This window comes from Chelonia mydas, chromosome 5, assembly GCF_015237465.2.
Source record: "Chelonia mydas isolate rCheMyd1 chromosome 5, rCheMyd1.pri.v2, whole genome shotgun sequence".
In the NCBI taxonomy this organism is placed as follows: Eukaryota; Metazoa; Chordata; order Testudines; family Cheloniidae; genus Chelonia; species Chelonia mydas.
In genome coordinates this window covers 79411854-79427771 of record NC_051245.2, presented here as the reverse complement: position 1 = coordinate 79427771, position 15918 = coordinate 79411854, and the positions used below count along the sequence as shown (strand labels likewise).

The 15918-nt window shown below is 36.9% G+C and overlaps 1 protein-coding gene across 1 annotated transcript in view; it reads left to right on the top strand.

Annotated features, from left to right (window-relative positions):
• Nucleotides 1–15918, top strand: part of FBN2 (fibrillin 2) — a 242827-nt gene that overhangs the window by 149834 nt on the left and 77075 nt on the right. Inside the window, exons 27-36 of the mRNA XM_037901659.2 lie at nucleotides 800–925; nucleotides 1474–1599; nucleotides 2538–2660; nucleotides 2809–2934; nucleotides 5360–5485; nucleotides 6893–7015; nucleotides 8720–8842; nucleotides 10943–11068; nucleotides 13011–13133; nucleotides 15507–15629. Of these exons, the coding sequence (XP_037757587.1) occupies nucleotides 800–925; nucleotides 1474–1599; nucleotides 2538–2660; nucleotides 2809–2934; nucleotides 5360–5485; nucleotides 6893–7015; nucleotides 8720–8842; nucleotides 10943–11068; nucleotides 13011–13133; nucleotides 15507–15629 (1245 nt within the window). The remainder of the gene's footprint in view (nucleotides 1–799; nucleotides 926–1473; nucleotides 1600–2537; nucleotides 2661–2808; nucleotides 2935–5359; nucleotides 5486–6892; nucleotides 7016–8719; nucleotides 8843–10942; nucleotides 11069–13010; nucleotides 13134–15506; nucleotides 15630–15918) is intronic.

Below are 15918 nucleotides of genomic sequence, written 5' to 3'. Positions count from 1 at the left end.
ATTGTTTGATAATTTGTTCCAGTATTTTTACAGGTATCCAAATTAGGCTGACTGGCTTATAATTCCCCTGGCCCTCTTCTTCTGTCCCTCTCCTCCCCCGCCCAAGATAGGTATTATGTTAGCCCTCATCTATCCTCTGGGAGTTCTCAAAGATAATTGGTAACAGTTCTGAAATTGCTTAAGCACCACAGGATGAATTTCACCAGCTCCTGCCAATTTGAATCCATCTAACTTTCCTAAGTATTCTTTAACCTGTTCCATCCATACACTGAATTTACCTAAATATGTTAAAAAGGAGTACTTGTGGCACCTTAGAGACTAACCAATTTATTTGAGCATAAGCATCCGATGAAGTGAGCTGTAGCTCACGAAAGCTTATGCTCAAATAAATTGGTTAGTCTCTAAGGTGCCACAAGTACTCCTTTTCTTTGTGCAAATACAGACTAACACGGCTGTTACTCTGAACCCTAAATATGTTGTTTGGTTAATACTCTGATTGGTGAGCATTCAAACAGAAATCGTCTTTGCCTGCTTTCTGTTCCTTTCAGAATATCTCCTTCTGAATGATTGAACTTCATAGTAATTTCTTACAAAACAGGAGAGTAGAACTCATTCAAGAGCCATTACTGTACAATTTAATTGCTTACCATATTACAGGAGGTGGAGAAGAGCAGTAATTACTTCATTTTACCCTTTTTGTGAGCCTCAGATTCTGAATTACCTCCTGATGCTGACAGTTGCTTTTCCCTTCTTTCCCCCTTCATTAAGTTCCTTAAATGCCTGTCATGTTTCCTTTCAGACATAGATGAATGTGAACGTAACCCTCTCCTTTGCAGAGGTGGCACTTGTGTGAACACAGAAGGCAGCTTTCAATGTGACTGTCCTTTGGGACATGAGCTATCACCATCACGTGAGGATTGTGTGGGTGAGTTTGTTACCTGAGGATGGCATGTATCTGTGGTATAAAAGCTCCTTGTGACTGACAAGGATGTGGCTCCCGGAATATCTACACATTCCTGTCCTTCCTTGTTTCTGAATTCCTTCAAATTGAAACCTCAGGGCTTGACACTGAAAAGTCCTCAGTACACTAAGCATCCATTGACTTCAATGGGAATTGAGGGCACAGAGCACCTTGCAGGAAATGTTCTGCACTTCACAGGAGTGGACTTACAGAAATTATAAAAGAATCTTGTCAACTTTCAATTAAAATACATAAAAGCACAGAATAAACTGCACAAAAATTGGTTCCTTTAGGAAATGTAGCTCTCCTCTCCATGTACGTGGAGTACATTTTTGCTTTTTCACCTCTTCTATGAAATATCACTTGCTCAGTTGCAGTGTTGTTTTGTTACGTAGTTACTTCTAGTGATAATTTAAAGTATAGTCTCCGTCCATGCTTCCTTAGTGGCTCTGGCATTCCAGCAGCCATTTTTGAATGGCAAGTAATTGAACTGAGCAATTCTTCTTTTTCAGATATAAATGAATGCTCATTGAGTGATAATCTCTGTAGAAACGGCAAGTGTGTGAACATGATTGGAACATATCAGTGTTCCTGTAACCCCGGATACCAGGCCACTCCAGACAGACAAGGCTGCACTGGCAAGTATTGAATGCCTCCACCTTCATACTTTTATGTCATCTCTCTTTACATTTAATTTCCTGTTAAAACCAGTCAGAGCCAGCTTTTGTCACTATCCAAAGCAGCAACTGTTGGGACCCTCTCTACTCCAAGAGTTATGAAAAGAGCAGATTATTTCAATTTAAATATAGAGGAAAGAAGAGTGTGTTGCCATGCTGCAAAACCTCTGCACAACAGTGTGAGGAAAAAGCATTCTCATGATACTTATCCAGTCAAATCTCAAAAGATTTACCTAAAGTCCAGATGGTGGTTAATTTTATTCACTGATCAAAAACAGCAAGGGGTCCCATGTCACTGCTTTTGTTACTGATTTGCCCCATTATCCCCTTCCCCATCACATGTGGTACATACAGTTTTTTTTAAATGCAGCACTTTCACTGTAAATACTTTGATGGGAGAGTCTTTCTGTGTTTTATAACTGCGATCCTGTAGTTTAACCTTTGTTTATAGCACTACTGAGTTATAATAATTGGTAGTATGCATATACTGTTAGGTTACCTAACTGAAGGGTTTTGACACAAATTTGTGGTATGGTTCAATGCTTTCACCTAGAGGTCTTATTAGAGTCTCTCAAATTTTCTTTCTACAATGTCTTCTGGTACCTTGTTTCCTTTCAAGTTCTCATCTTTACTTTCTTTGAATATTAGAGCAAGAAAATCAACAAATATCAACAAAAACAATGCCTAAAAACAGTCACTTGCTTCCATAGATAAAAATGAGTCATGAAGGAGGGAGGGCTAACTAAGCTGTAAATCAGTGATATAAAGTGAGAATAGAAATTCAAAATGAGCTCATTTTTTAAAACAATTCCCTTGCTAAATAAAATGGCAAACAAAGATGACTTCTCCTTGTGAAAACAGAGTTGTCAAATAATGTAGTCCAAATATTATTTTCCCAGATATCGATGAATGTGTGATCATGAATGGAGGCTGTGACACCCACTGCACTAACTCAGAGGGCAGCTATGAATGTAGTTGCAGTGATGGCTATGCTCTCATGCCAGATGTGAGAACATGTGCAGGTAAGCGAGGGGATAAAACAACATTGTAGTATTTTCATGAGACTTCATTTTAAAAAATTCTTACATCATATCTTGCAGCAAAACAAAACATATTATTTTAGCAGATCCTTATCTGTATGTGCTGTACAATGATCTGCGTTCATTCCAGATATTGATGAATGTGAAAACAACCCAGATATCTGCGATGGTGGGCAGTGTACTAATATTCCAGGAGAATATCGCTGTCTTTGTTATGATGGCTTCATGGCTTCTATGGACATGAAAACCTGTATTGGTAAGTACCTACAAGTTATATTTTAGCAGTTATGTTGTTGTGTGTATTTCCTGATGAATCACTACAAGCAGAATCAAATTGTGTAAGAAAAAATTGCTGAAAATAAAAATTTATAGTTTTGCTTAAGAAACAACCTTAACTGCTTTCCCCTGAAGAGAAAATATTTTTTTAAAAGTCTTTAAAAGTGAGATTAATCTAATTTGGGTCCATTAACACTAAAATGCCTTACTCATAATCTAAGTATTACTGCACGGTATCACTACCGGGCAGAGGTAAGGCTGTCTGGGTGCTTTAACTCATCATTTCCATAATGTAACAGATTTGAATTTCCTGAAAGTGTAACCTTAACGCTGAACTTCCTGGGTTTGTAATGCTTGGTTTGGGATAATTACATCATCCCTTAATTTTTTTACCCTTAAATTACTGATGTATACTCTCAAATTTAACTCTGTTTTAACAGTTCTTTCCAGTTTTTTTTGATAGGAAGGTGGGGCGGGGGGAATACACACGTTCATAAAATACATACAGAAAACCTGTGAAGATTTAAGGGTACAAAGTTATGCACTTAAAATTTAGGTGATGCTGGAGTTAAGGTTGCCTATGTATTCCATTAACTGAACTACTGAAACTTATACTAAGCAATCATGAGGGATTTTGTAGTGAATTTATTTATTCAGTTTGATTGAATTGTAACAATAAGGAAGATCGTGATGGCGTGTTTTGATATGCAGAGTCTTAGTAGCCTTCATTTTATACATATGCTAGCCTTCCGAGAGAGGAAAATAGATGAAAAGTATCAGTGACAATAGCTCTATAACAGGGCGATCTGCTCCTTTAATAACCCAGGAGGGAGGCAGGGAGCAGCTGACCCTACCCCAGAGAGAAGCCACACAGACAGGTGCTGGGAATCAGATGATGCAGCTGATCCACACCTCAGGATTGTCCCACACTCTCATCTGGAATATAAAGGAGAGCTCAGCCATGAGGGGGGCGTGGGGAGAGTCAGGAGAGAGGATAATCTCTGGCAAGCAGAACTGGAGACTGCAGGCCGGCCCCATGGAGCCACTCTGGGTTGGAAAGGGCCCTCCTAGCAGCTGCCATAGGACCCCCCAGTCTGAACCCTTAACCAGATGATTGCTAGTACTGCTTTTTGTATACTTTTCTCTCTTTGCTTGGGAAAACAATAAATAGGTCACTGAAGAAAGGGACTGAAACCTAACCAGGTATTAAATCTATGTGGAAACCCTTTATGAAGACCAAATAGGAAATCTTTGCCACAACTGCTCCCAACCCATGGGAGTTCCCTAGACATATTAGGACCCCCTCTTCAATCCTCTCTGATTGGGACTCCTCCACTGAGACCCTGGAAAATGCAAAAGAAGTCCTGCATTGAAGTCCCAACAGATCAGAACTACAGGGATACATCTGAAAATCCCTGGAAATCTTACTGGCCAGTTCACTTCCAACTTCTCTCCCACCACCTCTATTTAAAATTGTGCCTATTGTAATTTATACTTATTTTATTTCTTTCAAAACGAAAACAGAGAAATCACCAGCAATGCCTTTTTATTCTCACCATAGTAATTCTCTTCATTGGCATACCCTAGTGTTACCATTTCATTTAAAAGGAGGTATAAAAATATTGGGCAATATATTTGGAAAGTTCCATCTCCCCTAACATTACTGAATTGTTTAGTAATATGAATCACGGCATCTTTATGAATTTCCTCATTTGACTGTTTGCCATTTACCTGATTTTAATGCTTGTCCTAATATAGAGGATTTGCTGTACCTTATAGTTATAAGCCACATTTTAATCAGGGGTAAATGCTTTCATTTAGATTTTACTTATGTTTCAATTATTATTTTAGTTTTATTTTTTCTGGTGACACTCTCAGGCCTAAAATACATTTTCACATATGTCATTCATCAAAATTTTAAATGATGAAGAAACCTGTGAAAATTGAAGTCAGTTTGCAGATAATTCAAGACTACAAATAGGGCTACATTTGTTACATAAATTGTTCTCTGGAAGAAAGTCTTAATAGCACTGTTACAGTATGATGTTCATGTCTGAGTGTTTTTAAATTGATTTTACATTATTCTTTTAACAAATAATACACTTCATAGTTAAATATTCAACTCTTTTTATCCATTTTGAAAATGCTAATGTAATTGTGCAAGAGTATCATCTCTACCTCTTTAGAGAATTGCAGAAATGAAGTGAGGAACGGTTGAAACGTAGTGTGTTGAAGACTAATATTACCTGTCAAATCTCAAGTAAATCTTGAATATTTTACTAATAGAATTATTGATTACTTCTGACTTTGATTAAATTCACCTGAAGGGTGAAAATATTTCCCCAAAATAGATAATGCTCTTAAATGGCTGTAATATTCAAGTAATAATTAAACTATATCTGCAGATGTGAATGAATGTGACTTGAATTCCAACATCTGTATGTTTGGAGAGTGTGAGAACACCAAGGGATCCTTCATTTGCCACTGTCAGCTAGGATATTCAGTCAAGAAGGGAACAACTGGATGCACAGGTACAGAATATTTCCAGCATTTGTGTTATGCATTATAATTGTTATATTTTATCTTCAAAGTTTTAGTCTTTGTCACAGTGGGCAGCTCCTAGATGGATTTCACATATATATATGTGTATGTATATTTCTGAGATGCATACATGCATTAGTTTTAGAGAAAAATTCTACATCAAGTAAATCGAAATAGCAAGAATAAGGTAAAAGGAGAGAGAATAAAAGAAGGTAAAGAACAGAAAGTGAAACCACATGCAGTCCTTTGTTGAACCATCCTAGCAACTGTACAGTATTAAAGTAAAACAGGCTCATATTCTACAAATCCAGTAGTGGAAGAAAATCCTTCCCCTGGCCACAGAGCAGCTACTATGCTACATTGCTTGATGGATGCTATTTCAGCCTAATGACTCTCATCCTACTCTCTATGCATTGTCATGCTGGAGGCTTCCATGACACCCACCCATCTTACCCTCCATTTTTCTGCTGCTAAACATCATCCTTTCTACTGCAAATGGGGCTGTCCATAGCTGCATAGCAGGCAACTGGATATCTCCAAAACTGTACTTCTTAGGAAAGTTGGCAATAGATACTAAATGGAAGCAAAGTTTTGTTCACAAAAGAGGAGGGTTTCCCTGAGTTATTGTATCAAATAGAAATTTCAGTTTGCTCTTTTACTTACTGTTTTTTGCAATGTTTGGTTTTATTGTAGTATGCAAGACTGACATTATTATGGTATATATAAAACTGAGAAACAGAGATCTTCTGGAATGTACATTTTTGTTATATTTGAATGATTTCTGTTTTTAAAGATATTTGTTTTTCTCCTATTTATCAATTATTTGAGTCTAACAAGAGTAACATATGGTCTTAGATCCTCACAAGTGCTATTAATACGGACCATTTTACATATTTTTGTCTCTTTTTTTCTAGCGGAGTGTAGTAAATACTTTTCTGTATATTCCACAGCCGTCACCCACTTCCAGGAACTAAATATTTTTTTTCCTATAACTTGGCCTTTTGGGATTTTTTGCATAAATGTCAAATCCTTTTTATGAGTAAGATTTGCATGTATGCTCAGAGCTCTGATGGGCACATTTTTAAACAAATACAAATAAATAACATTTATGTAAGATTACATGAATATCAAATAAAAACCTGATATTGTAGGAAATAACAAACCCAGTTTTAATATGTATTTGCAGATAAAGAAAAACCTGGAAATAAAATAGACTATATATACTTTCCAGTAACACAAACTATAAATATAAAACAACCTGCTTAAATCATTATACAGTATTTTTATTTTGAAACTATGCAACCGACATATGCAGTATGTTGGAAAAACATCACAAGTCAAATTTCCAGTAGCCTTGGCATTGAACTTTTATTGATCAATTTTTTTTGCCTTGTTAGATGTGGATGAGTGTGAGATTGGTGCCCACAACTGCGACATGCATGCCTCATGTGTTAATGTCCCAGGAAGCTTCAAATGCAGCTGCAGAGAGGGATGGATGGGGAATGGCATTAAATGTATTGGTGAGTGTGTAATTACTGATGCATTTGTTTGGCTGAAAAGTTTTTAAATTGGACTTACTTGACTGTTTGAAAAAAATCATTTTATTCCTTCACATGTAAAGATCTATGGGCAGATAGAGAAATAGGATTCTTGTATTTCATTTATTTATTTTTTGTTCTGTGAAGAAAAAAGTTTGCTTTCATCACAAACTCTTGTCTGTCTAGCAGTTTACTTTAAAAAACTTAATATGAAATGATTCAAGTCAGAATACTTATGTTGGCTTACAATATTGGAAAGAAATGGAACACTTTAGTGCAGACATCTTTTGATGCATGTCCAGCATTTGTAAGCTAAATTCAATCAATTATAGAATGGAGGATGAATTTAATATTTTTTCCAAAGCTTACGAGTAGATGTCAAGATGTGTAAAACGTTAAGTTCATTAAAAACAAATGGAAGAAACAAAATGTTGTGAGATTATGGCCCAGTGACTCAAAGAAGATCAGTTTCTGTAAGTGAAAGGAAACTTAAAACCCATCTCTTATTGTTCTTTTTCTGTCTCTGCCACTGGTGCTGAGTCATCTTGGGCAAGTCACTTCAGTTCTCTGTGCATCAGTTTCCCCATCTGTAAAATGAGGCTAATGGTACTGGCCTCTTTTGCAAAGCACTTTAAGATTTATGGGTGAAAATTGCTGTATAAGAACTAGGTATTATTTTATTTTATTATTTATTTAAAAGATAGCTCTTACTATTATAAGACAGCACTACATGCTAGATTTACAAAGGTATTAGGCATCAGTGGATGCAGATAAGCACTAAGTCTGATTTATAGAAGCCCCTTAATGAATTAGGCGCCTAAATTCCACTGATTTTCACCCGCATAGGTGCTTTTGTAAATCTTGCTCAGGTGACTATCAGTGTCTTACGGTGGCTAAATACCTTTGTAAAACTGCCCCGAAAGCTCACTGCGGTTAAGCCATTACTGAGAAGAAGGGAAAGCCTCTCCCCTGCAAGCTTTTTTGTGCAAATTATCGTCTGAGGTTTCATTGCATCGGAAAGAATTGTTGTTCTTTGAGTTGCAGATGTGTGCTCCACTAGCCAGATACTTTTTTCCTGCAACAGTTTCCACCAAGGTGGCACATGCACCCTGCTCCTCCTCAAGGCCCCTCCCTATGTAACAGCAGTGCCGCCCTGACTCCCCTTAGTTCCTCCTTACTGCCAGTAGCCTAAGTCAAAGCTCCTTGTGTAGTTCTCTCCTCATGGTTTATTACCTGCATCACAGCTACTGGCTGGGACTTAGTTAGTGTAAATAGTTAGTAGGAGTCAGTACCTGTAGCATGGTGTGGTGTTAGTTTAGTAGCACGTATGCAGCATTCTCCAGGTTTTAAGCACTGTTTTGATTCCAACTTCTCAACAAAGTACCAAAATTCAAGTTATTTAGGGTATGTGTCATTTGAACTGCAGTAGCTTGTGCTTGGAACCACTTCATTCATGCATATAAACTTTATTATAAGAGGAAAATTTTAAATTAAATCAATTGTATATTAACCAAGTATCTCCTACTGGTGTACAGCATTAGTACAGGTGCCCTCCTGGCTATTGTAATCAACTTTGTGGTTTTTGCTGTGTATCAGCTAACAGATTAATTGCGCGTGCAGCATATTACCTGCTATAAATATACAGTTTTACTCTTTCTAATGTCTTGGTTTTCTTCTGCTGTACAGATCTTGATGAATGTTCTAATGGAACCCACAAATGTAGTGTGAATGCTCAATGTGTGAACACTCCTGGGTCATACCGTTGTGCCTGTGCTGAGGGATTCACTGGAGATGGATTCACTTGTTCTGGTAAGGAAGATCTAAGAAGTTTCCTGTAAGGGTAGTGTGGATACTGATTTTTTTCCATTTTTTAGAAGCTTTGCAAAATTAGGACTAACTCCCAAAGGTGGAGAGAAGATTGTAAGAGCCTCTGCCATACAAGATGCAGGTCAAGATCCCTCCAGATCATTCAAGAAACTTGCTAGTGTGAGCCACATACCTCCTGCGTGTGGTGTTCTGTCCCATCTAGCGGCACTGAGACCATGTAAAGAGAGAGATAAAATGAGTCTGCTCTATAGCCTTAACTAATAGCCAGTTGGCTTTTAGCTCATGCAGTAGAGGCTCATGCACTAAGTTCCCGGTTCGATCCTGCCTGTCAATGACTGCGGTCTGTTGGCGTTACACTAGTAGAGACTCCTGGCTCTCACTTCAGCTTGTGTACCAAATCTGCAGATGGCTGATTGGCTAGTGTTCTTGTCTACCCTACCCTCCTCCTCCTCCCCGCCCATCAGCCTGCTGTCACCAGTAAACTCTCTATCCAGGAGCACACACAGCTCCAGCTCCCCATTACACATCCTGTCCCTGTTGGCAGGATCCCTGTAGCAGGGGCTGCGAAGGGCAGCATCTGTTTTCTCTTCAATATGCCAGTATGGGGAGGATTTGATGATTATCATATGAAAAGGTTTTTTTTAAGTCAGGTTAGAATTGAAAAATATATCATGTTTGTTCCGTTGCATTTGCTAATAGTTGGCTTTGAATTTCAGTTTTAAGAATGAACTTTTTCTCATATGGTAACTGAAAATCATCTGAAGTATTGAAGATTATCCTGATTTTATATATAAACACTGATGAGATTCTACGTTTGCATGATTACAGTTTTGTCACCCCTTCCATGCATAATATAGACCTGCAGTAACATCTGTTTTCTTTTAAGTACTAGCGTATTTTGTCCTGCCATGAGTGTAGGGGACTAGACTAGATGACATCTCGAGCTCCTTTCCAGTCCCATGATTCTGTGATGTGTAGAATATGCTATAACGGCTAGAAAGTAATGTTACTGCATGCTATACTTTTCAACTAACTTAAATATAGACCCAAATTTACTTCCATCCTAAATAGACACTGTCTTCTTTCTGTTTATTATGGTCAGTTGTTGACTTCATAAGTGCAAAATCATTAAAATATTCTTTTAATTGTAGTAGATGTAGTTGTAGTTGATAAATATGTGGTCTTAAATCAATGTTCCCCCCATTCTGTTTATATGCTTTATTCTGGGTCATTCTCATATATTTTAAAAACTAGTATTTTAATATTTTGTTTTCATAATTTTGAGAGCTAAGCATTAATGAATAGAACGAGTAAGTCGGATTTAGTATCTGGGTTTACTTAGTCTGGGTGATCTGAGTCATTTTTCATGTGGTTACACTGACTGCACTCTTGAACAACATTCCGATATATATGAAATGTTTATAAATCAAAATGATGCTAGCAAAACAGTAACATTTGAAAGGCCAAATACTGAAAGAACACCTGCAAAAATTAGCATACTATGATATATGCCCTGAAATGATAGTTTAAACCCACAGACCCCACTGGTTTTCAGTTTGTATATGCAAATAGTGTTTGTGTACGTATCATTTGCTCACACAGTTAATAGGGTTAAAAAATCGTGTGGAAAAGACAATTTACATTTGCATAAATAGAGATTTTTCATTTTGAAAATTTGCCTCTAGAAGTGTCTTATCTGAATAAATATTTCATCAGTGTATTTTATGATACACGTTTATGACTTCAGAAATAAAATATCCACCTTATTGTTTGTCAGAACTTGCCACTATTGGGTCTGGAAAACTTACATTGGTTCAAAATTAGATACAGTATGGGAAAATCTATTAATGAAAATGTGCTTACATGGAGACCCAATGGGGCAAAAGATATTGGAAATAGTTGTTACCTTTTGTTTTTCTACATTCTTTTATATTCTGTCTTTGAATGGTGTATCTGCTTTGCTTTATATCAACAAATGTTGAACAGAATTTATTTGAATGATGAATGGGAAGAAACAGACTCACACTTGGATTATAAAATACATCACAGAAATTTAATGGCTGCTTACCTCTTCTCCTGCAGATATTGATGAGTGTGCAGAAAATGTTAATCTGTGTGAGAATGGACAGTGCCTGAATGTCCCTGGTGCATATCGATGTGAGTGTGAAATGGGATTCACTCCAGCTTCAGACAGCAAATCTTGCCAAGGTAAGTTACCAGTACTTCAACCTTGTTTTCTGAGTTTGGATTGGCTGTGCTGAAGGAAACCACAAGAAGTGCTGGAAGAACCTCAGCCTGGAAGCAGAATACACATAACATGCTTCATATGCTTCTCCAGCAAGGATTATGTTGCTGCATGAATTATGGTGAAGGTAGCTTTCATCTCTTATGAAGTTTTCCTGGTCTTGAGCCAAGAAACCTGGAGTAGAGGTTTGGCTCAACAAGTTTGTTTTCCTTATTCATTTCTCTTGTTTTTGTCTAAGTGAACAGTTTGTGGAAAAACTCTGCTGACCACTGTTCTATTTAATACATTTATACAGGAAATATAAACTATGCTGATCACCACTCTATTTAATAAATGTATACAGGAAATTTGAACTGTGCTGTTCACTACTGTGTTTAAGTTACAACAATCCTAAAATTTCTCTTTGGAATTTTTCTTCTACCCGCTTTCTCTCTGTCGTATGTACTCTATTGTCTGAGACATAACTTTTAGCTGACAGTGATTCCACTCCATGTAGTGGTCTGATGTCATCTCTCACTTACTATAACAGAAGTGTATGTGGACTCTGTTCTAGACTGATTTCTGTGTCCTGAATGCTCCAAAACTTTTTAGATCTTGTTTTAAAACACAAACATGTTAGTAGAACCTCATGACATCTTGGAAAGTGTAAACCTCTTGAAGAGACATCTAAGGCCAGATTTTTAAACGCATTCTCTAAAATTGCACCCACAATTTTGCACATGCAGACCCCCATATACATACGTAAATCAACTTTTTCAGCAAACGTGCTACTGAATATTATTTTTGTATTCCGTTTAAATTATTTTAATAAATTATACTAAGGTTAGGCCTTAAAATAGGTTGTCAATTTTAGCTTTAATTTTAAATAGGTATATTTTAAAATATAAACCTGTATTTAAATTAAATTCATTTTTATTTTTTATTTTTAATTTTCAATTTTCATTCACCCTGAGGCACACGTGCAGACATATTAAAACAGCCTGGACTTGCATTAATTTGCCTTCTCCATTTTCCAGGTGTTTATGAAACTGGGTGGAGCCTATGTCCATGTCTCCAGTTTGCTCTTGGAGGTTATATACATGACAGCTAGACACTTGCGGCTGGTTCATGCCAGCCGACACAGGCTTGTGTGGCTGTTTCATTGCTGTATAAACTTCCTGGCTTGGCCTGGAGCCTGGCTCTAGGACCCTGTGAGGTGGGAGGGCCAAACCCAGAAGTCTACATAGCAATGAAACAGCCCCGCAGCTCGAGCCCCATGAACCTGAGTCAGCGGGCACAGGCCAGCCGCGAGTGTCCAGCTGCTGTGTAGACATATCCATAGTGTTTCTGGAAAGATGGGAACACTATGGGTATGTCAGCTCAGGAACTAGGGAGTGGTTAGCCTACTGCTCTCTACTTGGTGTACTTTGCATTCTTTCAAGGGGAGTTTGGTGAACTTTACACACATGCTTACCTACATGTGGAAACTAGGAGAATGGCAAATGATCAATCCCTATAATTTGTATTTGTTTAACGATGTGCTTTTCTTTTCTTTTTTCTTTTTTGTATATTTCTAAGAAGTCATTTAATAGTATTTCGATTTTAAAACTTTCTTTTTCATTTGGAATCTGGGGGATTAATTCCTGATAGCACAACTTTTCTGGCCAAATAGAAATACTGAACGTTCACTTTATATCTGAAGATTATTATAACAAATATGACAGGAATAAGAGATGTGGTGTCTTTAAAGCTACTCTTCAAAAATTCCTATGTTTTAACTTTTAAAGTATACAAGCAGTGCATCTGATTTTTCCAGAAATTCTATTAGTGTTTTATGTGTTTTTGAGTGTTTTTAGTTGTTCTTAAGATAGTGGACACTACTATTATGATGATTTGTAACTACTCGCTCTTCCTCTATTCCTTCAGATATTGATGAATGCACCTTCCAGAACATTTGTGTTTTTGGAACCTGCAATAACTTACCAGGCATGTTTCACTGTATCTGCGATGATGGCTATGAACTGGATAGAACTGGAGGAAACTGTACAGGTATAGCCAATTCCATACAGAAATGTGGCAGGTCTTTCAAAGAGGTGTTTAATGTACCAGTTCATCTATCTTTCCGTTTTCCCTGCTGGATGAACATGGTAAAATCAGTTGGTGACTAAATGGGTACATTTTAAACTATTTTTAAACTCTTTTTAACTATGTACAATTAAAAGATTCAAACTCAAAGAATAGTATTTAAGAAAACAAGTACCAAAAAAAACCACAAAAGTTTTTCTCCTATGCTTTCATCTATATTCCAGACTTAGTCACCCTTTCCTTCAACCTACATACTTCTCCCAAGCAGAATTTTTTGTTAGCATGTATGTGTAAACATTCGTGTGTGTGTGTGCGCGCGCGCACATTTTTAATAAGAATAAAAGAGTATGAATGTGGTCGTTCTTAAGTATTCATATAGAATTTAATTAAGATACTAGCTGGATTTATTATAAAGATTCAGAAAATATCTCTAGTAGTGGACCTCAATCCTGGCTGAGCTGTTTCAGCAATCCTTCTTTCAATCTGGTACTTGTTCTCTGTTTGATAACTGCCGGATGTGGACAAATGTGCACTAAGGAAGTAAACTTTTTTTTTAAAATGTTCACTATTAATTAAAATGTATGGAACATAATTCTATAAACATACATGGTGCTTTGCAGACATACAATTAAACATGGTCCATGAGGCTCGTCTATTCCGGTTTAGACAGACACAATGCAAACACTTTAAGTATTAGGGTAAGAGTGGGATTCTGAGCAGATTCTGAAAAGATCAATGATGAAAGACTAAACAAAAGAAGTGAGTTTTAAGGAGGGATTTGAAGGAAGACAAGGAAGTTCCTTGATGCATTGGAAGAGCAGTTGTAAGTGTGGAGGAGTAACATGAATGCTTCATAAAACTGAGAATGGATAAAGCTTCTACAGTTTATTTTTAGAAGTCTGGACCAGACTGTTCTTGTATTGGAAGTGGCACAGAAATCAAAGTTTTATAATAAAAAGATTTTTTTTTTTTTTTACTCACACTTTTTTTAAAAAGGGGAAAGGGAGGCGATGCAGGGTGCAGGCAGCAACAATGTCCGATATAAAAAGGTGTTGCAATGGTGCAACTTAATGAGTGTGGAAAGCCCTCCATTGTGCATGGCAGACACAATCATTCTGTTATAACAGTATAATTCGCACATTGTCATGTCCTATACAGCTTAGATACTTCAAGTAAGAGTGGACCCTATCTCATTCATTTTATTTTACGTTCCATTTTCTTGGATTGCCTCAATTATTATTAACAAATTTATTTGAGCATAAGCAAATAAATTTGTTAGTCTCTAAGGTGCCACAAGTCCTCCTTTTCTTTTTGCGGATACAGACTAACACGGCTGCTACTCTGAAACCTCTGTTTGGTGATCATACAACTGTGATATACTCCTTATATGGATTTCTCAGACATGCTACTAATATTAAGAGTAATATTTTGATGAGATCTATAATTAGAAAGAACTCGTACAACATTGTAATTTTTTTTCAAACACTTCGGGACTTCCAGCATTTCCTTATTTACTGAGTATTAGAAATTATATAACCTAGTTTATCCAGTCTCCAGTTTAACCAGGTTTCCTGGTTAATTAAAGCTGTATTATGTCCTCTGGCAGAAATTGGTATTATGCATTGCTTCCCCCATTGGACAAAGTGCTATATAGCAGAGGCCTCCAGCAGGACTGGGATCCTGCGGGTCCTGCAGGACCTGCTGCCATAATAGCGGGAGTGGGTAAAATGTATTTTGTTGTAGAAGGGATTAGGTGGGCAAAAAAAAAAGACCAGTAATTTGCGGGAAAACACTTTAAAACTTTCAATACTTAAATTTAAGTGAGGTTTAGAAAGAGGTTTGATGTCTATTATACGGAGTTAAAGTATTTTTACATGGTTTAAGCAAGATTTGTTTTATTCTTTTAGTTGTAAAAATTGTGTCTGAATTCTATTTATATATTAACTGACCACTTTTGTTTTTTGTTTAGTAGCCTCAGGGAATCGGTCCCTCTTACGGGGTCTATGGTTTTTGCGGGTGGGAGTGGGATAAAAATGCAAGAAACAGTGTGGAAGTGGGAGAAACAGGATTGAAAAAACAATCCCATGCAGAGCTCTGCTATGTAGTGCTATACGTTATTTTGGTTAAATTAAGAACTGGACAAAAGTAATGTTTCTATTAAATGTGCAAGTGTAGAAATTGTTCCTGAGTGTTTCTAGAAATGTCATTGCTTCAACTTCAGCTAAAAATAAGAGGTTTATCTTTCTCTCTCTCTCATTTGAATCATACCCTCACATCGTTCCCCACATCGTTCTTCCATTAAATCAACAGATTACAAATGTAGCTTTCCCATTTTAGATATTGATGAGTGCGCTGATCCCATTAACTGTGTTAATGGTCTCTGTGTGAATACTCCTGGGAGGTATGAGTGTAACTGCCCACCAGATTTCCAGCTGAACCCAACTGGAGTAGGTTGTGTGGGTAAGTGAAAACTATTTCACGTAAGTATGAACAAGAGACAGCAGATCCAGAGGCCTCTTGTACTGATACTAGATCATTTCTAAAGATAGAGGGCCACATTTTGCCTTGTTTTGCATCCTGCTCAAAATCAATGAGGGCAGATTTTGGTCCAGAAAATATGAATCTGTTATGTCATGTTAGATATCAGACCATGCTCCTAAATATAGATTTACCAGTTTTAAATACTATAAACATTGTCCATTTTCTTAAAATACATTTTTTTGTATATACCAGAGTGTTTGTTATTTTC